The 23,943-nt window shown below is 43.5% G+C and overlaps 1 protein-coding gene across 4 annotated transcripts in view; it reads right to left on the bottom strand.

Annotated features, from left to right (window-relative positions):
- Positions 1–23,943, bottom strand: part of PHC1 (polyhomeotic homolog 1 (Drosophila)) — a 27,055-nt gene extending 3,112 nt beyond the window's left edge. Inside the window, exons 1-15 of one of the 4 annotated variants that reach the window (XM_011983294.1) lie at positions 23,858–23,943; positions 22,609–22,617; positions 20,896–21,053; positions 18,483–18,593; positions 17,249–17,329; positions 16,564–16,713; positions 15,501–15,656; positions 7,699–8,191; positions 5,289–6,073; positions 4,614–4,761; positions 4,145–4,356; positions 3,383–3,497; positions 1,637–1,745; positions 1,275–1,425; positions 594–825 (exon numbers count right to left, since the gene is read on the bottom strand). In XM_011983294.1, coding sequence (XP_011838684.1) covers positions 594–825; positions 1,275–1,425; positions 1,637–1,745; positions 3,383–3,497; positions 4,145–4,356; positions 4,614–4,761; positions 5,289–6,073; positions 7,699–8,191; positions 15,501–15,656; positions 16,564–16,713; positions 17,249–17,329; positions 18,483–18,593; positions 20,896–21,053; positions 22,609–22,612 — 2,905 coding nt within the window. In that variant the 5' untranslated portion in view covers positions 22,613–22,617; positions 23,858–23,943. Of the gene's footprint in view, positions 1–593; positions 826–1,274; positions 1,426–1,636; positions 1,746–3,382; positions 3,498–4,144; positions 4,357–4,613; positions 4,762–5,288; positions 6,074–7,698; positions 8,192–15,500; positions 15,657–16,563; positions 16,714–17,248; positions 17,330–18,482; positions 18,594–20,895; positions 21,054–22,604; positions 22,618–23,857 lie in introns of all 4 variants that reach the window. The other 3 variants (XM_011983298.1, XM_011983295.1, XM_011983296.1) reach the window with 3 other exon arrangements.

Genomic DNA, 23,943 nt, shown 5'->3' with positions numbered 1-23,943 from the left:
GACAAATAGCAAGAAGGGTAGGGTAATTTTCATTTCTGGACAAAACTCTTTGTCAAGAATAGCATATAGGCTGAGTGCGGTGGCTCACACCTATAATCCCAGCACTTTCGGAGGCCAAGGCAGAAGGATCTCTTGAGCCCAGGACTCCAAGACCAGCCTGGACAACATAGGGAAACCCTGCCTCTGTTTAAAAAACAAACAAACAAAAAAGACTAGCAAACAAGCCCTCTTTGAAGAGTGGGGCAACAATAGCCACTTAGTTTCTAATACCCTGCTCCACTGAAAAAAAAATTTTCTCCATGGTAGGTATCATAATTACACATAAAAAATATTTTATCCAAAAATTTAGTGAGAAATGCAGCTACATCATGAAATATGAGAATCAAACACTGTAAAATTACTGACACTATAGAAGATAATGTCAACCCAGAAAAAAATTAGGAAGTCAACTTGAATAAATACTAGGAGTAGAGCCGCTATATTAGCATTCAAGCTCCCACTGCTTTAAAGTCAATTACTTTCCCTCTTATCAAGGCCCCTGCGGGATGATGTAAGGAAAACAACCTAGGTTCTGTTGAAGAGAGGGTCAGTACCTTGGAGAGAAGCAATAAACTCGTACACCTCCTCTACACTCCAACGGCTGGGATTACTGGACAGGAACACAGGGTTGATGCCATGTAATTCCGGTGTAGGTGGAGCTGTATTGGGATTCCCCAGATCACGTTCTCCATGCGCAGCTCTTACTGATAAAGGCCCAGGAGATGTTGGAGAGAGTGCTTCATCATAACTGGAATTATCTGAACCTCGGCTAGAGTCTTCTTGACCCTATAGGGAAAATAGCAAACCAGTGAGGTCAGTGTCAAAGGTTTATTGCCCTCTCTCTCTTCCCAAACCACCCTGGATTGGGCGTAGAAGAAAAACTAATCTTACCACATATGAAATAAGCAGCACTTTATTTGCAAATGCCCAAAATCTATTCTCAAGTGTCTTTTAAATAGAAACTGTATCACCTCCTTGATTCTCCCCATGACCTAACAATTGATCTATTTTCTCTACTCAAGTACAGTGTAAGGATTAATGGATATATGAACCAGTAGTTAGGTAAGAGGTCCAGACACAAAGGGGGTCAGGGTCTCTTGGAATTTGGAGTAATGCAATCAATGTGAAACCAGAGTTCTCACCTCACGCCCTCTTACCTGGGCAAATGAATTGCCCTGTAGGGAAAGAAAAAAGACCCACTTTAAAGGCATCTGGCTCTGCAACAAGCAGCTCACCCGGTGGCACTTGCCCTGAATCTTGGCACGGGCAATGTCAGAGGAGCTGCGGCGGGGTCCACGCCTGCGAACGCGAGCGTAGTTGGCTTCTTGAAACTCTTTCATTTTTTTCCTCTTCAGCCGGAACTGATGGCTACAGCTCACATTGTACCTACAGGACAGGGCACATACAGGATGTCAATAGTGCCACAGAAGACTACCCTGCTCTAAATGTGAATTGCTACTTATGAGCTGATTTGGGGAAGGGAATAAAAGCAAGGAGGCAGACATAAAATATCAGCTATGAGACGATCCTGGGGAAGGGGTGTAACATTAGATGGAGATATCAGTGCTGAGGGCAAGGAGGAGGGTGCCCAGAGTACCTCTTAGCGCAAGTCATGGAGCAGAACCTCTTAGAGCCACGAAACTGCTCTGCGGGGGCGTACTTCCCACAGTACTCGCACTTCAGGAGATTCGCCTTCTTATCTAACTCTAAAAAACAAGGCATTGCTGGACAGTCACCATGGGTTTCTGCTGCCCCTCAAGCAATCATTAGGCTCAGAGCTGGATTCTAAAATTAGTCTCAGGGTTTACCCCCAAAAACCTACACAACCTAGTTGAGAATCCCTAAAACACAAAGTTCAAAATCTAAAACCATGAAGACGTGTCCCTTAAGAACTTTATGACATCTTCCTAATCTTAAGCCAAACTCTTTCCATTTTAGATGTCTTACTAATTTTATCCTAATTCACACTCTCAGATTTCAGATATGATTCAACTTCTGAGGAAAGAGAAACTAATTACTAATGCCTAGAAAGATATAAGATCCATCTACCACAAGGATTTCTAAAAGCAGGGGGAAAATGTAAATAAGAGTCCTTAAGACAGATTATAAAATCTAGAATAAGGAGAACTGGAAATTAAAGACATAAACGTCCTATTTTAGATCATCTTTTGAAAAAAAAAAAAAAATTTTTTGAAACCGGGTCTCACTTTGTCATCCGGGCTGGACTGCCGTGGCACTATCTTGGATAGTGCTGCAACCTCCACCTCCCAGGCTGAAGCGATCCTCCCACCTTGGCCTCCCAAGTAGCTGGGACTACAGGCACGTGCCACAATGCCCAGTTAATTTTTATATTTTTTTGTAGAGAGAAGGTTTCACTATGTTGCTCAGGCTGGTCTCAAACTCCTGAGCTCAAGAAATCCACTGGTCTTGGCCTCCCAAAGTGCTGGAATTATAGGTGAGAGTCATCACACTCGGCCAAAAAATACATCTATAGAGTAAAGAATAATTCAGGGGCTGGGCACGGTGGCTCACGCCTGCAATCCCAGCACTTCGGGAGGCCGAGGCGGGCAGATCACCTGAGGTGGGGAGTTGGAAACTAGCCTGACCAACACGCAGAAACCCCGTCTCTACTAAAAACACAAAAATTAGTCGGGTGTGGTGGCGCATGCCTGTAATCCCAGTTACTTAGGAGGCTGAGGCAGGAGAATCGCTTGAACCCAGGAGGCGGTGGTTGCAATGAGCCAAGATCACACCATTGCACTCCAGCCTGGGCAACAAGAGCAAAACTCCATCTCAAAAAAAATAGTAACAATTCAAAAGGTTGCTTTAGCTGGATAAATTCCCTAACCTCATATAAGTCCTTTTCTGTGATTCTACATACTCTGATATATAATATGGCTTCTATGTGTAGACGGACTTCATTTTATTCCTACTTTTTTTTTTTTTTTTTTGAGACAGAGTCTCGCTCTGTCGCCCAGGCTGGAGTGCAGTGGCGCGATCTTGGCTCACTTCACTGCAACCTCCACCTCCCAGGTTCAAGTGATTCTCCTGCCTCAGCCTCCCGAGTAGCTGGGACTATAGGCGCATGCTGCCACACCAGGCTAATTTTTGTATTTGTAGTAGAGACAGGGTTTCACTAAGTTGGCCAGGCTGGTCTCGAACTCCTGATCTCAGGTGATGTGCCTGCCTTGGTCTCCCAAAGTGCTGGGATTATAGGCATGAGCCACCATGCCAGGCCTTATTTCTACTTTAAATAAACAGGTAACTACTATTTTACACTGAGTCCTCAAACACATCTCCACAAGCCTCCTTCCCCTAAATGGGTCTCGAAATAAATACTCACCGGCAGAGGGGCTGTCTACTCCCAAAGGGCCACCTGACTGATTCTCAGTCAGCCCTGTCGGAAGGCCAGTCTGTAGTGGCTTCTCAGACTCCTTCAGTAACTGAGAACAACCCACCTGTCCCAGAAAACATTTAGAATTAAGTTCGCCTGATCCCTTTCTGCTTCTCTATAGCTTTCCCCAACATTTCCCAATCAATATTATGTCTTTGCTTGGATCTCTGAGTTAAAGACCAAGTCTGGTTCAGAGAGAATCACTTTCAATATGTTAATCATTAAGAGTGGTAACTGGTCTCTATACAATGTTTGGAAATGAAAAAAAAAAGTAGTAACTGGCTTTTCTTTCCAGATAAGCCAATGGAGAACAGGTTCCTACACTGGCTCCCTATTTTGTCCTCTTCCTTCCTATGGTGCTGAAAATGCACTAGGAGTCAAGACACCTCAGTTCTAGTCCTGGTTCTACAAACCCTAGGAAAGCTCCTTAACTTCACTACTGTTCTATTCATTATAAAACAAACTAGTTAATCTAACTAAACATTACAGTTTTAAAGGTTACTTTCTTCCTTTTTTTCTCCTCTTCCTAACATTTTCATTTTATGCTTCACACACTCCTTTTCCTTTCCTTCTTTATAACTAAATAAACAGCGTAACTGAACCATTCTTTAATTAAATAGTTCTGTGCCTTTTATTTTTACTGGAGTTTGAAAAGACAACAATCAAACCAAGTCCCCACTTCAAAGTCCCACCTTGTGGCCCTGCCCTCACCGGGAAAGGTTCTGCTCCTTCCTGGATAACAAAGCCTTCAATGATGTGGGTGAGAATCTGGGGCTTCACGATGGCCTGTGGGGGTTTTGAGTCACCCATCTGTCTAGATACCATGGCTAGTGTAGGAGGCGGTACTGATGGGGCAGGAGTCAAGGCTACTAGTTCACTGCCTGGGGTATTAGCATTCATATTAGCCACTGATTCAGCTTTTTCTGGAAAATAAACACAGATTAAGCAATAGACATGAGATGAAATATTGATCCATCTATTAGTTGAGCCGGCATGATCTTCCATAATAATCTATGTTTACCCTTGACAATTCACCCTGGATTCCCTGTTTTTGGATCTATTCATTTGTCCACCAACTTCTGGCCCATTTTCTACTCAACCAGATTTATCTTTTAGCTCACTCAGAACATTTCTCTGCTCTGTGTGCACTACAACAGCATTTTAGAAGTCAGTTACTCACCTCCAAGACTGCTCTTCTCATCCATGACTTTTGGGCTCTCTGCTACTGGAGATGCCTTGGCAGGAAGCATTGAACCCAACGTGGAGACATCATCTCTGTCCTCCTCAGAGTCAGCCTTGCGTTTGACAGGCAATGTTTGGGGTTTACCCTATAGAGTAAAGAAGAGGAAAGAAACAAAGATGTACAAATGAAGGATAACAAGGAACCACAATTATTACCATAAATAATCTCTTTCCAAGATAATTTTCTTAGTTCCAGATTTGCCAATTTATCTACTTCCCATGGTACACTAAAATTCCTGGTCATTCCTAATAACTTTACATCAGGACAAAAGAAAATGTAACATGATTTAGTCCTGACCTAGGTCTTGAGACCCTGTATTCATGCAGACCAACCAAGAACTGTTGTTTTTTCAAGGACTGATTTGGTTAAGGCTATCTTGATCTAACTTATTACATACCCAAAACCCAGAATAGTATCAGTAACAAATTTAGGAGTATAAAGTTCAGATATTATACACATTAATGTGTCACTCTCTTACAGAAAAAGCAGATAAATACCAGTATTAACCCTCTTAACTCTTTATTCCCCTATTAAATTAAGCTCTATTTCCACTCAGCCCCAGGTCCACTCTCATGCATAATAGTGCCCTCAAAACCATCAGACATCACTCACCGGCAAGTGCACAGACTGCATATAGAAGGCAGCAGGGACCTGGGCTACAACAGGTGAGGAGGTGGTAGCCCCACCCTTCACCACATGTGCTGTCCCCTGCACAGGAGCAAGGGTCATCCCAGGGGCCAATGTGGGAGGGCACTCCTGCAGTGCACCAGGAGCCTGGGATGAAGGTGGCGAGGAGGCCAAATGGGCCTGACCAGACTGCACTGGACCTGGCATCCCCCGGGAAGTAGGTACAGCAGCTGCCAGCTGTGCCAACCCCAAAGCCTGTGCCTGGGCTGTACCTGGCTGTCGAGTGCCTACAACTTGCACTGGGATATGGGGTGGTGGTTGCTGGGTAGCTGACATCTTAGCAGTCCCTAACTGAGGTGGCTTGATAGGTGCTACAGGTGGTTTGGATTGGATGGGAATTGGTGGCTTAGGGGCTGCATCAGGTGGAAGAGACAAGGGTGAAGACTGAAGCATGGGCTGAACGACCAGGGTTTGGGCTTGCTGCTGGGACTGCGAAGGTGGGACCTGCTGAGTAGGTGGGACCTGTGGTGGCTGAGGGGCAGTGAGAGTGGTGGCTTGCGGCTGCTGCTGTTGCTGCTGCTGCTGTTGTTGCTGCTGCTGCTGCGCCAACTGGAGGTGTGTAGCTGTGTGAAGTAGCTGAGACTGACGATGCTGGAACTGCTGCTGGTGGTGGATGGCAATCTGCTGCTGGATCACCACCTGTTTCTGCTGGAGGTGGATCTGTTGCTGTTGCTGAATCAGTGAATGGGGCTGGATTTGTGTGTAGGTGGCTGTAGGAACAATCCCAGAACAGAATAAAGAGAAAAAAGAGCAGAGAATAATAACCATTCTAAATTAAAAGTAAAATCATTTTTCCAAGGTATACCTAGTTTTGGAATTATGCGGTGAAAATAAATCTAGTCAGTATGAAACTTGGACATCACTTCATCCATACTCTTTCCACTGAATCAGACATTATCAACTACCACTAGTCTTAAAGATCCCAGAGGAAGAACTCCCTTGCTCAATCATTTCAGAGCCTCAGTAATTTCTTGTGTCTCTTATCTTTGCCATACTTAAATATTGTACTCTTTTACTCTGTACTCAGCAAAGAAGAATGGTTAGCCCCTTCTCCATTAGACTTGGAGTTTCTCAAAGGCTGAATCCAATGTTTTATTTATTTTCACATCCCTAATACAGAGCCCAGGGCCTGACACTTCAGAAGCACTTAATATTCACTGAAAAAATAGATACTCACAGAGTTAAAGATACCAACATCTTCCCATGAATGACTTGGATTTTACAAACCATCAGCTTAGATCACTATCTAAGTCTTAAGAGTCAGCACCTGTCAGCTCTGACCTAAGTTTCCTCCACTGTAAACTGGGATTGACAAACTCTACTTCTCCATATTGCACCAGATTGTCCAGAGATCAAAGCATGTGATAAAGCACTTTAGAAATATAACTGCTAGAGTATGTAAATACCAAGTATAATAATAACTAACTTTTAATTTTTTGTGTGAGTAAATTATCTAAGTATATCAACAACTAAGGTGCTAGAAACAAAAAAGGCAAAAATCAACTTGACCAAATAAGACACACACATCTAACTACATCTTACCCGCAGTCTGAAAGCAAGTATAAACTATCGGTCTTGCCCTGTCACCTAGGCTGGAGCGCAGTGGTGCGATCCCAGCTCACTGCAACCTCTGCCGACCGGGTTCAAGCTATTCTCCTGCTTCAGCCTCCAGAGTAGCTGGGACTACAGGCGTACACCACTATGCCCAGCTAATTTTTGTATTTTTAGTAGAGACAGGGTTTCACCATGATGGCCAGGCTAGTCTGAAACTCTGACCTCAAGTGATCCACCTGCCTCGACCTTCCAAAGTGTTGGGATTACAGGAGTGAGCCACCGCACCCCACCTCTCTATTAGTCTTAAGTGCTCTAAGGCATTTGTACTATATCTGCTCTACGCTGGACCAAGTAACCACATTAAACAGTGAGGAGAGAATTCATCCCTTATAGTAAATGCTAAGTTACATGAAGACAAGGAATCTGCTTTTCAAAAATGTATCCCCAGTAATTCCTAGAAAACAGCAAGCAATTCAGTAAGATGTGATGAATGAATAGACAGAGTGATAAACTGAAGAACTAACAGCCTAAAAAAGCGGACAGGGCAACTTGTAAGCTGACTATTGCCTGGTAGAAACAGATAAGATCTGTATCTGTCACTTGTCCTCCGACCCTGAAATAATATGTTCAAGGCTGATATGATTCCCATTCCTTCCTCTATTCAAGGACCAAGAGAAGCGGGGAAAAAACAAAAAGGTGAAGAAAAAAAGGCAAAAAAAGAAAAAAAGGAAAATTTCACATTAATTCTGAGAGAATAATGACATTAGGAGTGACACTTTACCTGAGCTAATAAGTGTCTGGCTGGGCGCAGGTGTGGCTGTCCGTGTCAGGTTCATACCCACATTCTGCTGACCGCTCCCATCTGCTTCTGCCTTCTTGGCTGCTGCACTTTCTGCCTCTGTCTGGCTGCCCTGGCTCACAGTCACTGTTTGGGCTGCAGGCAAGGGCTGCACCACTCCTGTGCCCTTCCTGGGACAGCTCCCACCACCCACTCCTGAGGAAGGCAACTGGCCCAAACCACCATGTGCCTGGCCACCTCCACCTGGACCCATGGACCCTGGGATGCTATTCCCACTGCCTCCACCAGCTTGACTAAGGTTGAGGGACTGGCTTGTGGCCCCAGAGGAAGCCTGTGCCACCGCTAGGGCCTGGCTAGAGGCCTGGGAGAGGCTAGAGACAGGGGAGGCTCCCGGAGGAATGGCCTTCTGAGTGGAGCCTTGCATTGGAGGTCCTTGAGCTGAGGCCTGTTGATTCCTTACTGCCAAGTTCTGCACCTGAAAGACATGAAAAAACAGATTGAGAAAAGGAGGACTGGAGGCATTAAGGTCAAAGATTCAAAAGCAGCCAGGATAGCTATTGTGTCATATTCCACAGAATACCTCAGCTTGTATCTCTGCCTTTACAATATACTTTAAGGCCTTCCTACCTCCTAGGGAGGAACTCTGGAACCATATCTAATTTTTCAGCCACCTTCACTCACTAGCAAGTGTGTCATCAAGTGTGGTCATTTATTCCTTCAAAATCTCTCTTCAGTTACCCCTTTCCTCGCCATTCAATCATTCAGCACCTCCCAAAACCTCGCCATTCAATCATTCAGCACCTCCCAAAACCTCGCCATTCAACCATTCAGCACCTCCCAAAAACCTACTATGCCTCAGGTACTACATTGGATACTGGAAATGCAGAGGAAAGACACAGTCTCTGCTCTTAATGATGACTTTCTACTACAGAAGACAAGAAAATTACCACTTACGATATAAGATGTATAGATATACACCCAGTACCATAGGAGTACAAAGAAGGAAGAGCAACTAAGACTAGGGAGATCAAGAAAGGGCTTCCTAAAACACGTGATGCTGATCTGACACTCAGTAGGCAACGGTGAAGGTGGGGGTTTAAAGATATTGGTAATAGCATTTGCAAGGCCAGAGCCAAAAAAGGATTATTATTTAGACCAGGCGCTGTGACTCACGCCTGTAATCCCAACACTTTGGGAGGCCAAGATGGACAGATTGCTTGAGTTCAGGAGTTCGAGAACAACCTGGGCAACACTGCCTCTACAAAAAACGCAGAAAATTAGCCAGGTATGGTGGCAAACACTTGTAGTCCTGGCTACTCAGGAGGCCAAGGTGAAAGGATCACTTGAGCCTGGGAGGCAGAGATTGCAGTGAGCTGAGATCATGCTACTGCACTCCAGCCTGGGTAACAGAGTGAGACCCTGTCTGTGGGGGGGGAAAAAAAAAAGACGTTATTTTTGAATATTATAGAAAATATGTATAATTTCTAAAAAGACTGTATTTTTAGAAATTATAAATATTATGTTTGGGGTAAATTACAAGGAATGGAAAGAAACGAAGCTAGGAAGGCAGGCTGTGGATAAGGAGGTAGGAAGGTGCTTGGCCATTAAGGGCCTGGTGTGTTGAAATAAGGAATCTGAACTTTAGTTTGGGAACAGCAAGTTTATCTGTCTTATTCACTGTTATATTCCTAGCACCTTCGTAGTTCTGGCACATAGTCAGTACTCTAAAATACGGATAAAGGGAAAGAATGATGCCCGCTTAACAGATTATAGGAAGCCAATAAAGGTTATTAATCAAAATAAACATTCATTTATACATTTATACATTTCTGATTGAAGTATAAATCAATACACTTCCTATTTTAGAAAATATTTGTTATCATATCCTAAAGTTGAACATTCACACACTCTCTAACCCAGAAATTCCACAAGAGAAACTCTTGCCATGTACCACAGGAGGCATGTATAGGAATGTTCATGGTGGCACTATTCATAGCAACCACAACCTGGAATCAACCCAAAGGGCCATCTACAGAAGAGAAGATGAATAAACTATAGTATATTCATACAATGGAACAGTATGTAGAAACTACAATTAATAAACTACAATGACTCCAACAAAACAAATGGATCATGACAACGTTACTAAGAAAGCACTCTCCAAAAGTGTACATACAGCATGAGTACCTTATACATTTCAATACAATTAAAAAATATATATGGTGTCCGGGGTTTGCTTCAAAATACTCCACAGGCGGAGAAGGGCCTGAATGCATTGGCCATGTGTTGATAATTGTTGAAGCTGGATGGTAAGTACATAGGAATTCACACTTTTTCTATTTTTGTATATGTTTAAAATTTTCTATAATAAAAAGGGCATTTTAGAAATACAGAGATGCAATAAAACTATATAAAAAAGGACCCCAGGGAAGAATGGACTTAGAAATCAGAAGGCTCCTTACTATGGGTAAGGGAAGGCAATAGATGGAACTGCACACTGCTTATTACATTATTAAAAGTTACTGAGTAAATAAATTTTAAAAGGTTATGACGAGACCAACAGTGAGAGAGTGTCATGACCCAAGGCTTATAATATTAGCAAATTCTGTGTACCAGAAGTACAATTAAAAAATTAGTAGTAACAACATATATTTTCTTATTTTAAAAAAAGAAGTTAGTAAAAGTTTCCTGATAGTAATGCAGAAAAGAATTACAAGTAGGTAAGACTGAAGTCAAGAAGACCATTTAGAAAACTAGTACAATATGCCGGTGCAGTGGCTCACGCCTGTAATTCCAGCACCCTGGGAGACCAAGGTGGGCAGACTGCCTGAGCTCCGGAGTTCGAGACCAGCAGGAGCAACATGGAGAAACCCCATATTCTAACTAAAAATACAAAACATTAGCCGGGCATAGTGGCACAAGCCTGTAATCCAGCTACTCAGGAGGCTGAGGTACAAGAATCGCTTGAACTCAGGAGGCAGAAGTTGCAGTGAGCCAAATCACACCACAGCACTCCAGCCTGAGCAGCAGAGAGACTGTCTCCAAAAAAAAAAAGAAAGAAAACTAGTACAGAACAGGTTCAAATAATTAAAACCTGAATTCAGGCAGGAGGAGAAGCAGTAGAGAAGAGGTGATGGCTTTTGAGAGATATTAACAAGAATCATCAGGATTGGGTGCTTTAGTATATAATATTATCTGGTAATCATTAATACATAGTTTTTCCAATCAGCTTCATTTCCATAATGGCTATTTCAAACTTTCCCACTCTCTCCCTATACCTCAGGCTACCTTCTGTTTCTCCTCCTCCTCCTCACCTCTTCAAAGAAAACAAAAACCATTATATGAGCATTACTTCATCACTTCCCCCTTCTCTCCCTTCTCTCCTTCCTATCAAAAGGCAATCAATCCTTCTCTGCGCTCTACATCCCATCTCCTCCTGCCATCTCAAGGAGCATACAAGATCCACTGCCTCCTCTTCCACTTCTCCTTCTCCACTTGCTCCCTCATCACCATGTATGAAATGCACATTCCCCTCCCCGGTTCCACCTTCCTTTCCTGGTGCTGATAAACTCTTAATAGCTATTTACAGTCACCGTATTCATTCCCACCAGCCATTCACACCCCTCAAACTCATCATACTACTTTGGATTCACCACCCCCCAAACTCAACTGAAACCACTCTCCCTCTCTATTAATAAAAACCCCCTGCCCATGCACGCACGCATGCACACACGCACATCTTATAACATTTCGTTCCCTTGCCTTCATGACACTACAGTCCAGATTTTCCTATCTGCTGCTCTTTCCCATTCCCTCTGCCAGCCCATTACCCTCTATCCATCTTGAACTGCTTTTCCAAAGTGGGGCTTCATCCTACCTCAGGGCCTCATATTTACCGTTCTTCTCCTCAATCTGTACTATCTCCCCAAACATTTTTTTTTAAAGATGGAGTTTCGCCCTTGTTGCCCAGGCTGGAGCACAATGGCATGATCTCAGCTCACTGCAACCTCCACCTCCCAGGTTCAAGTGATTCTCCTGCCTCAGCCTCCCAAGTAGCTGGGATTACAGGGGTGCACCACCACACCCAGCTAATGTTTGTATTTTTAGTAGAGACAGGGTTTCTTTAGTAGAGACAGGGTTTCACCATGTTGATCAGGTTGGATGGTCTCAAACTCCTGACCTCGGGTGATCCACCCGCCTCGGCCTCCCAAAGTGCTGGGATTACAGGCATGAGCCACAGCGCCGGGCCTTTTTTTTAAGATGGAGCTTCCTCTGTTAACCAGGCTGGGTGCAGTGGACGGTCTTGGCTCACTGCAACCTCCAACTTCCAAATTCAAGTGATTCTCCTGCCTCAGCCTCCCAGTAACTGGGGCTATGGGCACACACCACCATGCCCAGCTAATTTTTTTTGTATGTTTAGTAGAGACTGAGTTTGACTATGTTGCCCAAGTTGGTCTCAAACTCCTGATCTCAGGTGATTCACCCGCCTCAGCCTCCCAAAGTGCTGGGATTATAGGCGTGAGCCACAGAGCCCGGCCTCCCCAGGCAATTTTAAACACTGAGGAGGGTGAACTAATTTAGTAGATGGGGGACTTCAATTATCATCTATATGTCTACTACTCTCAAATGTTTATCTCCAACCCAGACCTCTTCTCTGAGCTCAAGAACCACATAATAAAACTGCAGTCTCAGTATCTCCTCATGGATGGCTCACAAGCACTTCTAAGCCTGTATGTCCAAAACTGAACTTCACTCTAAATACACTTCTACATTCGTCGTCTCATAAACAGCACCACCGGCCACCCCACTGCTATATCAGATCTCATATCTGGCATCTCCCTTAATTCCCCCATCTATTAAATTAGTTTACCCTCTTCAATGATTCTTCCAAGTTATCCTCAAATCTATGCGTTTCTGTCCATCTCCACTGCTACCCCCAATACAAACATCATCTTTCCCTTAAACCGTTAGAACAGTTATTCTCCTGACAGTCACACTCACACCATATCTGTTTCGTCTCCAAAGAGGAAATCAACATGGTATTTAAAAAGCAAAACAAAACAAAAATACATTCAAATCTCTCCATGACACTTCCTTATTTAAAATCCTTCTATAGCTTCCAATTGCTTTTTATAAAAAGCCCAAAATCCTAAACACAGCCCCCAAGGCCCTGCAAGATAAGGTTCCTCCTACCCATCTAGCCCCATTTTGCCAAACTCCAAGAATATAAGACTTTCAAATCCTCAAACAAATCAAGTTCCTGCCCTCCTCAGGGCCTTTGGACACACTCTTCTCCTGCCTCCAACACTCTCCTTTCACATCCTTATCTGGCTAACTTCTGCACACCCCAAGTTAAATGTCACCTCCCTGACTTCTACACCCCATGCCAAAGCTAAATTAAGTCCCTTTCTAAATTCTCAGAACACTTGGTACTTTCTCAATTATTTCCCCATTCAGGTGACTATTAGTTTAATGTCTGGTGTTTCAATGGTCTATGAGCTCCACAAAAGAAGTGATTATGACTTTCTTGGGCACCCAAGGTTAAGGAATGTTTGACACATTAATAATAGCAGTTCTTCCTGGACACTCACTACGTCCAGGCACTCTTCAAGCAGTTAAACACAGCAACTCATTTAGTCCTCACAACACATCCTGAGGTAGGTATATTACAATATCTGTTTTACAGACGAAAAAAACGGTAACAGAAAGATGTCAGATCATTTGCACAGGGTCACACAGTAAGTAGTGGAGCTGGAATCTGACCCATCGGATGCGTATTTTTAACTACTGCCCTCTGTTCCTCCACATATTGACACTCAAATATCTGATGAAGGAATGAGTGGATAAATCAAAGAATTGGATATGGAAATGGAACCAACCTCATTCTTGGCTCCCACTGCTATCACCAAGTCTAAAACAAAGGCTTGCCTTACAGCTAGAGGACCCCAAGAGTTTCTTAGCAGGTTCCCTAACTTCTCTTCTCCAGGAACTATTAGAACAGTATTAGAACAGTTATTCTCCCTACAGTTCTTCCTAAATACTTTCCTCATCCTGTTATTCTGCAATGATCCCTGTGACCTATGAAGTTAACTACAACCTCCTTTACTTGGCTTTTATGCTCCACCCTAGCAATGACCTCTTCTATCATCAGGCCTGTTGATTCTATTTTATTTATTCCCTCATTCCAACGCCCACCACACATACTCATATTTAAATACATGACTATGCTCTTACGCTTGCTGTTCTCTCTCCAGTTTTCTTCTCACTCCAAATCAAATCCACTCACCCTTCAAGACTCTGCTCAAGCATCCCAATAAGGCATTGCAAAGTCATGTAACCAATTCTTTTCCAAACTCATGTTTCACTCAAAGTTAGCACCATTTAGTTTAGCACTTTTTTTTTTTCTTTTTGAGAGGGAGTCTCATTCTGTCGCCCAGGCTGGAGTGCAGTGGCGCGATCTTGGCTCACTGCAACCTCTGCCTCCCGGGTTCAAGCAATTCTCCTGTGTCAACCTCCCAAGTAGCTGGAACTACAGGCACACCACCACTAAGCCCAGCTAATTTTTGTATTTTCAGTAGAGATGGGGTTTCACAATATTGGTTAGGCTGGTCTTGAACTCCTGAACTCAGGTGATCCACTCTCCTCAGCCTCCCAAAGTGCTGAGATTACAAGAGTGAGCTACCACGCCCAGCCTAGTTAGGGCACTTTCATTCTCTAAGCTCTTTGAAGACCTGACTCACATTTCTTTTTCAAACCTGCAAAATTTCTAATACAATTGTTCCTTGGTATCCACAGGGGATTAGTTCCAGGCTCATGGACATCAAAATCTGCAGACATTCAATTCCCTTTTATAAAACAGAACAGTGTTTGCATATCATCTATGCACATAGCAAATCTTCCTGTATACTTTAAATCACCTCTTGATTACTTATAATATCTAATACAATGTAAGTACTATGTAAATAGTTACACTATGCTGTATTTTTGTATTTTTTTATTCTTGTATTGCTATTTTTAATTGGTTTTTTCCCCAAATATCTTCAATCTGCAGTTGGTTGTATCTGCGGACGTGGAAGCCAAAGATGCAGAACCTGCAGGTATGGGACCCACGAACAGGGAGGGCCAAAAGTACACACAGGAAGAACTCAACATTTACCAGCTTACTGATAAATTAAAAGGATGGAGTAATTATCCTAAGATCCTAGGTTGTGTCCTATCCGTAAGAAGCTAAAATTTCAGGCTCAAAAATACATGTATTTTGGGAATAAGTCACAGGAAGTAACGGTGAGGAAGACCTTTACTGGGAAAAACAGTGAACAGGAAGAGAGTGAAAGTTGAGAACTAGAGTAACTTATAAACAGAAGCAACCAAACATTCCTCCAGTAAGGTCATTCCTCAGCCGGGTCAGCTTTAGATCTAAGTAACAGAAGAATTCTCTCAACAATCTCTTCTCTTCTGACAGTACTATGAGAGAATTAAGACTCTCCGAATAAAACAGACTCACAGGAGACTTGAAGGATGGTAAGGAAATTTACCCTATCTTGAAAATAAGATTTCCCAAATCCACAAGACTATTTTCAGGCAAATCTCCTTGTCTTTCTAACTCAAATTAACTCAAAGGTTATACGGGATTCAACTTCTATGGTGATTAAGGGAAGGAAAAACAAAACACAAAAAGTAAGAATTCTGAAAAGTGTAATGAAGCAGAAGGATGGACCCAGGTCCATGGTCATTCCCTGCATCCTACCCAGTGCCCACCCACAGGTAAAGTCATTGCCACTAACCTGATCTGCATCTGCATGAACTCCAGGAGACTGAGCAGATGGCACCTCCTGCTGGACTGCAGCCACTGCCCCATTAGGCATCAGGATGAGTTGGGAAGCTAGAGGCACATTCCGACCCAGGGTTCGGTTTACCTGCAATAGGTTTCCCAGCTGTGGCTGGCAAGGAGAGGAAGACGAAGAGCAAAGAGGACAAGAGGGAAAGAAGAGACAGAAGAGATGGAAAGGAAGGACCACAAGACAAAATAAACAGAAGATATTAAACAGCTGAGCCCTGCCTGTTCCACACCAACCCAGGAGCCTCATACTCTCCACATGTGATGAACCATCCAGAAGAAAACCTAGAATGCACAGAAAACTACAGATTGATGTCAAAGAGTCAGACGTCGAAGAAATAGAGAAAATTAGGATTTTAGAACAAGTACTTAATATATATCGCTCAGTAGGCTGGGCGATAACACAGAATTTGTATACTTGTGCCAAAGGTTTAAAGGTCGACTATATCTAACACTAATTTAGTCAAATGTTAAGCCAGTATTTTCTAGCATAATATCTTAATTTAATCTACAGGCTACCTGTGAACAGAGAGCATCACTTCTAGGTTAAGTAAAGTATGGGAAGTAGGTCCCAGCTTCTCTCAAGATATCAGGGTAACCATGGTTTTAAAAAATGGCTTTTGGCCGGGCGCAGTGGCTCACGCCTGTAATCCTACCACTTTGGGAGGCCGAGGCAGGCGGATCTCCTGAGGTCAGGAGTTCCAGACCAGTATGGCCAACATGGCGAAACCCCGTCTCTACTAAAAATACAAAAATTAACCAAGTGTAGTGGCGCGTGCCTGTAATCCCAGCTACCCGGGAGGCTGAGGCAGGAGAATCACTGGAACTCAGGAGGCAGAGGCTGCAGTGAGCCGAGATTGTGCCACTGCACTCCAGCCTAGGTGACACAGTGAGATTCTGTCTCAAAAAAAAACAAACAAACAAAAAAATAAAACCGGCTTTCACTCAACTATTTGCCAGGGCCAGACAATCATGCCCCTGGGGCAATGGTGGCTGCATCTGTGGCTTACCCGTAGATACATCTGGGCCTGCGACTGGTTGAGGGGTGGGGAGGTGGTGTTCCCCAGTAGCACAGATTGGGTCAAGGTGGTAGCACTGGGAGAGCTCACACTCTGGGATCGGCTGATGAGCTGGGCGGCCGATGTGGTGGCCAGATTGATCTGTGTGGTATAGAAAGGAACCAGGACTAAGGATTTGGGAGAAGTAAAAGGAAATGTACATGACTGACAAAATCAGAGTTACACAGTCAAGAACAGAGTATTTCACTTTCATGGAGCCGGGGGAAATGAATAATGTCTTCCTATCCAAAACTGTCATCCTGGTTACTTTAGGGTATTACCGAAGTGAAAAAAAACCAACAGTCTCTAACCACTAGTGTTAACAGTTGAGAAGACAAAAGATTGAAACAGAACAGATTTTACTTCTCATTGAAGAGTTCAGGGATTAGTCCCTTTCTTTTGTTATTTCCTCTTCTTCCCCAGAATTTTCTTTTCTTTCTTCCTTAGACTTCCTCTTTAGAGACTCCAATATAGATTAATGTTGGTTACTTTCCCCTGTACGACTATTCTCTACTTAAGAGCAGTAACTATCCACTGACGGCTCAATACACACTCTCAGATCAGCGGCACAAAGTAATTTAACCCAGGGACAAAGACCCAGGTAGAGACGCCTCTCAGTGGGAGAGGCAGTACTCACCGAGGCCTGGGTGGTGGTAGTCTGCTGCTGTGTAGTGCTGGTGTTTGGGGAGCTGGCCTGCCGACTAGCAGCAATTGTGGCCTGTCAAAGGGGAAGGGAAACAAGAAGTAGCAAAGACAGTGAAGGAAAAAGCTCTCAGTCTTCTAGTAATAAATCACAAGCACAAAACATAGAGATTTGACTTTATAAACAGGGAGATTCCACTTTAGGGTAAAGAAAAGTATATTCACTAGCCCGATAATCCTCACATTACCACATATGCTAACCAGTTAGTCCCACATAACCCTCCTGGGGCAGAGAGGCAACTTGCCCTCCAGTTCCCACTCTCTTTTAGGTGGAAAAAGATGGGTTTTTTTTGGTTTGTTTTTTTTTTTTAAGAAGGAGTCTCGCCTCTTTCACCCAGGCTGGAGTGCAGTGGCATGATTTCGCCTCACTGCAACCTCCGCCTGCCAGGTTCAAGTGATTCTCCTGCCTCAGCCTCCAGAGTAGCTAGGATTACAGGCGCACACCACCACGCCCAGCTAATTTTTGTATTTTTAGTAGAGGGGGTTTTACCATATTGACCAGGCTGGTCTTGAACTCTTGACTGCAAGTGATCCACCTGCCTCAGCCTCCCAGAGTGCTGGGATTACAGGCGTGAGCCACCGTGGCCAGCCGGAAAAAGATCTTTTGGTCAGGTCATATCATGAGTCAATGCAAGTCTAGTCCAGAGGTATCACATATAAATACAATGTGAACCACACATACAATTTTCTACTATGCAAATTTTTAAAAAGTGAAACAGGAAAAGTTAACTTTCATAATTTATTTTATTTAGCCCAATATAAATATCACTTCACACGCAATTAATATTTTTTAATTGCTGATATTTTACCTTTTTTGTACTAAGTAGTCTAACTCTAAAATCTTATAGGACGTCTCCATTTAGACTAGCCACATTTCAAGCACTCAATAGCGATATGTGGCTAGTGACTATGATATTAGACAGTGTAGGTCTAGATTATAGACAGCGCAGGTCTAGAACATAGCCACTCTACACCTAAAAAGTGATTTTATAGTTCTTACTGCAACCCCAGAAGCTAAGATGCATCCATCCTCCCACAGGAGACAGGAGGCAGAAGAGGCTGCCTGCAGCCTGGCTTAGTATAGGATGCAATATGCCCAAAAAATCTCCCCTACCCACCTGTAGTGCCTGTCCCCTCCCTCTCGGGCCAGCTGGCTGCTGACCTCTCACCTGCTGGACAGCAGCCAGGCTATGCAGCTGGGCATTACTGAGTTGCTGCTGGAGCATGAACTGGTGGAAATACTGAGCTGCATTGGGCTGCCGTTGCAGTGCCTGCAGAGCCTAGGAAAAGACAGAGAGGATAAAATATTTAGAAAGGACTCCTAGCTCCTATTCTATGTAAATCACTATATTTGTGTGGCCATGGGAAGGTCAGAAACCAGAGGAGATGGGAGTTTGGGCTACATCTTCAACAGCTATTTTCCTTTTTTTTTTTTTTGAGACAGAGTTTCGCTGGTTGCCCAGGGCTGGAGTGCAACGGCGCAATCCACCGCAACCACCGCAACCTCCGCCTCCCAGGTTCAAGTGATTCTCCTGCCTCAGCCTCCCAAGTAGCTGGGATTACAGGCATGCGCCACCGTGCCCAGCTTATTTTGGATTTTTAGTAGAGACAGAGTTTTTCCATGTGGGGTCAAGCTGGTCTCGAACTCCTGACCTCAGGTGATCCGCCTGCCTCAGCCTCCCAAAGTGCTGAGATTATAGGCATGAGCCACCGCGCCCAGCCTTTTCCTTCATTTTTTTTAGAGCAAGGTCAACTTGCTCTATCACCCAGGATGGAGCGCAGTGGCGTGATCATAGTCTACTGTAACCTCAAACTCCTAGTTCAAACAATCCTCCTGACTGCCTCAGCCTCCCAAGTAGCTAGGACTACAGGTATGCACCGCCATGTCTAGCGAATTTTTTTTATTTTTAGAGATGGGGTGTTGCTATGTTACCCAGGCTGGTCTTGAACTCCTGGCCTCAAGAGATCCTTCTGAGCCAGGCGCAGTGGCTCATGCCTGTAATCCCAGCATTTTGGGAGGCCTAGGAGGGCGGATCACCTGAGGTCAAGAGTTTCAAGACCAGCCTGGCCAACATGGTGAAAACTCCACCTCTACTAAAAATACAAAAAATTAGCTGAGCATGGTGGCGGGCGACTGTAATCCCAACTACTAGGGAGGCTGAGGCAGAAGAATCGCTTGAACCTGGGAGGCGGAGGTTGTAATGAGCTGAGATCGCGCCACTGCACTCCGGCCTGGGCAACAAGAGCAAAACTCCATCTCAAAAAAAAAAAAAAAAAAAATCCTTCTGCCTCTGCCTCAGTAAGTCTATATGGTCCTTTAAAAACTGGAAGAAACAATCACAGTCATGCACCACATAACCACTATTTGGTCAATGGCAGACCACATATACAAGAGCTATACTATATAACCTAGCAATAGGCTATACTATATAACCTAGGTGTATAGTAGGCTATATAATCTGGGTTTGTGTACGTGCACTCTATGACAGTCACACAATTACAAAATTGCCTAACAATACATTTCTCAGAAGATATTCCTGTCATTAAGTGACGCATGACTGTAATTCTATGGTTTATTCTCCATAGAATGTAAGAAAAGCAAAGCAGTGCAATTTACACAAACTTATTTCTCCAATTGGGAGCTGGAAATACATGCCATAGCAAAGACTAGACAGGGTGAAAATAAACAAGATGCCGATTAATGTAAAGAAAACAAGAAAAAAAGCTGGGCATGGTGGCATGTGCCTATAGTCCCAGCTAGTCAGGAGGATAAGATGAGAGAACTGGGAGTCTGAGGCTGCAGTGAGCCCTGATCGCACCACTGCACTCCAACTTGGGCAGCAGAGCTAGACTCTGTCTCAAGAAAAAAAAAAAAAAGAAAGAAAAGGAGAAAATGTAAAAGTATATTTTAGATAGAGAGTAAAGGTTATAGAGCCCTAATGGGTTGGAAATAATGAAAAAATAAATAGTGGCTTCTAAAAGATTCCATCAGGTAAAATTTTCAACGAATTCAACCAATTGGCATTTTTACATATTTACAGTATGCTAATACAGATTTATAAAATGAACAGTAGTTTGGTTTTAGTGCTAACTGGACTTTACTGAATTCTTATTCTTCAATAATTGGAACTATTTTTATGATATGCATAGTTATTCTAGTAACCAAAATATTTACTAAAAGACCTCATTCCCTAACAGAATTAATACAAACATGGAATTTGCTGTTTGTTTAAAAATAAATCTCTAAAGAGTTTCATGATACTTCTATTACTCAAGGGGATTTACAAGAATGGCCAAAGATTAAAAACCTGGCAATCCAGGATGAGAAAGGGTTAGTTAGAATCTAGCTAGATGGACTGAATGTTGTTTTTTAAATCCTTATTTGAAAGACCGGATTTCACTGTTTGCTTGCCCAAACCTTGTAAACTCCTAAGATTCTCAGGGCTGGAAGACAGCTTAGTCATCATTTAACCCAACTCTCCCCAATTTGTTGAAAAAGAACTGAGCACAATTATTTTCCAGCATCACTGCCTACCACAAGCCAAGACTCACAGACCACGGCCCCTCAGAGCTGAGCCTCACCTGCACTGCTTGTCGCTCATACAGTGACATTTGAGCTATCTGGGGCCGAGAGCTGCCCCCTGAGCTGGAACTCCCATTGGTGGAGTTGGAGTTCTGCTCGCTCTCAGTCTCCATGATAGCGGTCCAGGGTCCCCAAGGCTGGTGCTCTGACTCAAGACCTAGATGGAAGCAGTAAAAGGTTAAAACTTATATCTTGATCCCAAGCTGTTATCTCATGTTATTATTCAAGAACACAAGAAATCCCTAAGTATCTGAGAATCTTCCTCCTCTTCCATAAGCCATGATTTCTCATCTTAAAACTCCCAAATCTTCAGTACACTCTTGCAACCACGTCTTCCCAATATTACCATCTTTTGAAGCTATGCAGTTTCAAAAGAAACAGCCTTTACATATTCCCTCATGGATGTCACTAAGTAAAATGGCCAGAATGTGAGATGGCACCTTACAATACCAAAGCTACCTTACATTCCCATAGCATTTTTTAACAGTTTAAAATCTACCCACTTAAAACTTTTGGCTGTCTCATTTTCGTCTCCATCTGCATCGCATTATCATCCAAATGAGTCACCATATACTGGGGAGCCACTGGTTGCCTCCTTTCACTGGGCTAGGCACTTCACCTATACTCTCTCTCTCACAGTAGTGCTGTTAACACTGTTATCCTTATTTTATAATTTAAGAAATAAGGTTTTCTGAGATTAAAGAAGTTGCCCTAGTAAGTATCAAGTCTTTAGACTAACACATGCTTCTTCAAACCAAACTCTGATTAAGGCAGTGTCATTCACTATGATAGTGAGTACTCGTTATCCTCATTCTATGAAGGAGGACCTTAAGATACAGACACATTTAGTGGGTCATGAAAGGTCATAATACTAGGAGGCAGAAGAGCTCACCTACAGCCCACATAGCCCAAATAGCTGCCTGGTTCCAGCTCCGGCTACTAATAACACCTCAGGCATGTCGCTTTTCCTCCTTATACCTGTGTCCTCACTGCAAAGACGGCTTCATACTGAATGTAATATATCATTTTAAGACATGACTCCGGGGTATGCAACATAGAAATACACACAATGAAAATCTTCAAGAAAGTAAGATGCAACTTTGTAGTCTACTAACGTCAGAATTTACCCACTGGGGACTACACTTAAATTTGCAAAAAGACACATATGAAAACATTGCTAAGAACCAAGCAAAGAGACAGGAGATGAGAAGAAGAAATATTCTTCCAAAGCAGCACTAAATGACAATAAGGTTTTTACTCATTCTTTTTGTTTTTCTCTTTTGTTAAGCTTCACACTATTTTCTCTACTTCTGAGGCACTGGGCCAATATCAGGTCACCAAAATATTATTTGGCTTAGGAATATAAACATCAAACCAGAATTTCTGCTAAGTGTTGTCAACAGTTTTATTAGGGTGACTGGATTGGTCATAGCGATTGCATCCAAAACAAACAAACAAGCAAAGTAAATAAAATCAAACTGCTTGGCCTTGGCAATAAAGCTGAGGATATTTCTTATTATCTCATTCCCAGTACCATCCGATCACACCATTATCCCACCCCCAAATCTTTAGTTTCATTTAGGACTAGCAAATGTCACTGCAAACATGTATATAACCCAAAAAGTACATAGGAAAAATCACATCAGCTTCAACTAGTCTACCTTCTCCCCACATCTTTTGCCAAAATATCAAAGCACTAAACAGATACAGACCCATGAATCCTCATTATCAGCATGTGAAGAAAAAAAGTGGGTAAGGATTAGAGGCAGCACGGCACAGTTTTATAGATTACTGGATTTAGTTCACTGGACTCAGAGACTTGAGACCCCTTTGCTAGGTATAGAGACCATAATTCCTACGTTCACATGTGAAAATACTCACAAACTGTATCACCCCTCGTCTCCCCAAAACTGAATTCTTATTAACAATTTTATTTTGATTGTGAACTAGAAATAAAAATGTAAAGGGACCAACTTAAAAGTCTCAATAAAATCGAGGGAAATTGCCACCAAAACCAGGATTCCTGGATCCCAGGCACATAAATGTATTCATTTGTGATCAACACTATGACTACAAGATTAAATACAAAAAATGGAGACAAGCAGTTTCGGCAGCACCAGGAATCAAAATTTTCAAAATTAAACTGGAAGAGAGTGAGAAGCTGATCCACAGATGTCCCCAAAGTAGCTAAGCCACGATCATCCTAAAAGGTAGCATGTGGGGTATACATGGGGTTGGGTAGGCGCACAGACCTACCGAAGGGAGCTAGAAAGGGACATTGAAGTGGACTTATTGGGTCGAGAGTTGGAGAAAGTCAGTATCCCTAAGCACGAAACTCTTATCATGTAGAAAGGATGGGACATAGGAAGGGGGACGGGAGAAGGGGGTGGTTCAGGGAAGACTGTGCCAAAGACATGGTAATAATCAAGAGAACAGGGAGAGTAGACGCCCAGGGGTCCTGGTTCTATATAGAACCTTGATGAAAATGATGTTTCAAAGAGAAATCAAATACACCGGGGGAAGGGGGTGGATCCAGTGGTGCGCCCAGAGTAAACTGACCCAAGTGAGCAGGGACATGTGCATACAGATAGCAGGGAGACAGGCAGAAGTCAACGAACTGGAGGTTGAAGAACCCAGCGGACCACGAAAGCAGGGAGATAACTAGACAGCATGCTCGGCTGGAAGGACCAAAGTCAGAGAAGGAAAAATGAATAAGAAAATGAGCAGTCAGAGGCAGCTAGGGTGACGGACAGACAGCATGAAGCGCAGCAGAATGAATAGCCAGAAGACTCGGACAGGCAGAGCCGAAGGACCGCAGAGCTCAGCGCCAGAGGTAGGCAGGGAAAGCAACTGGGGGAGGTACCTGGGGCGTTACACAGATGGAGGTGGCTGAGGAAACATCCCCGCGCAGCCAAGCCCCCAAAGGTCCTGCCCCTCCCCGGCCCTCGGTCGCCCGGTTACCTTCTCGCCTGGCTCTGCACCCAAGTCCTCCCCGGGGGCGTCCACCTCATGTGCCGGGGTCCCCAGTCGCCAGGCTGGGCTGGGGG

This window comes from Mandrillus leucophaeus, unplaced genomic scaffold (genome assembly GCF_000951045.1).
Source record: "Mandrillus leucophaeus isolate KB7577 unplaced genomic scaffold, Mleu.le_1.0 Scaffold249, whole genome shotgun sequence".
In the NCBI taxonomy this organism is placed as follows: domain Eukaryota; kingdom Metazoa; phylum Chordata; class Mammalia; order Primates; family Cercopithecidae; genus Mandrillus; species Mandrillus leucophaeus.
The sequence above is the reverse complement of the archived record's forward strand: the minus strand, read 5'-3'. Positions and strand labels throughout refer to the sequence as shown.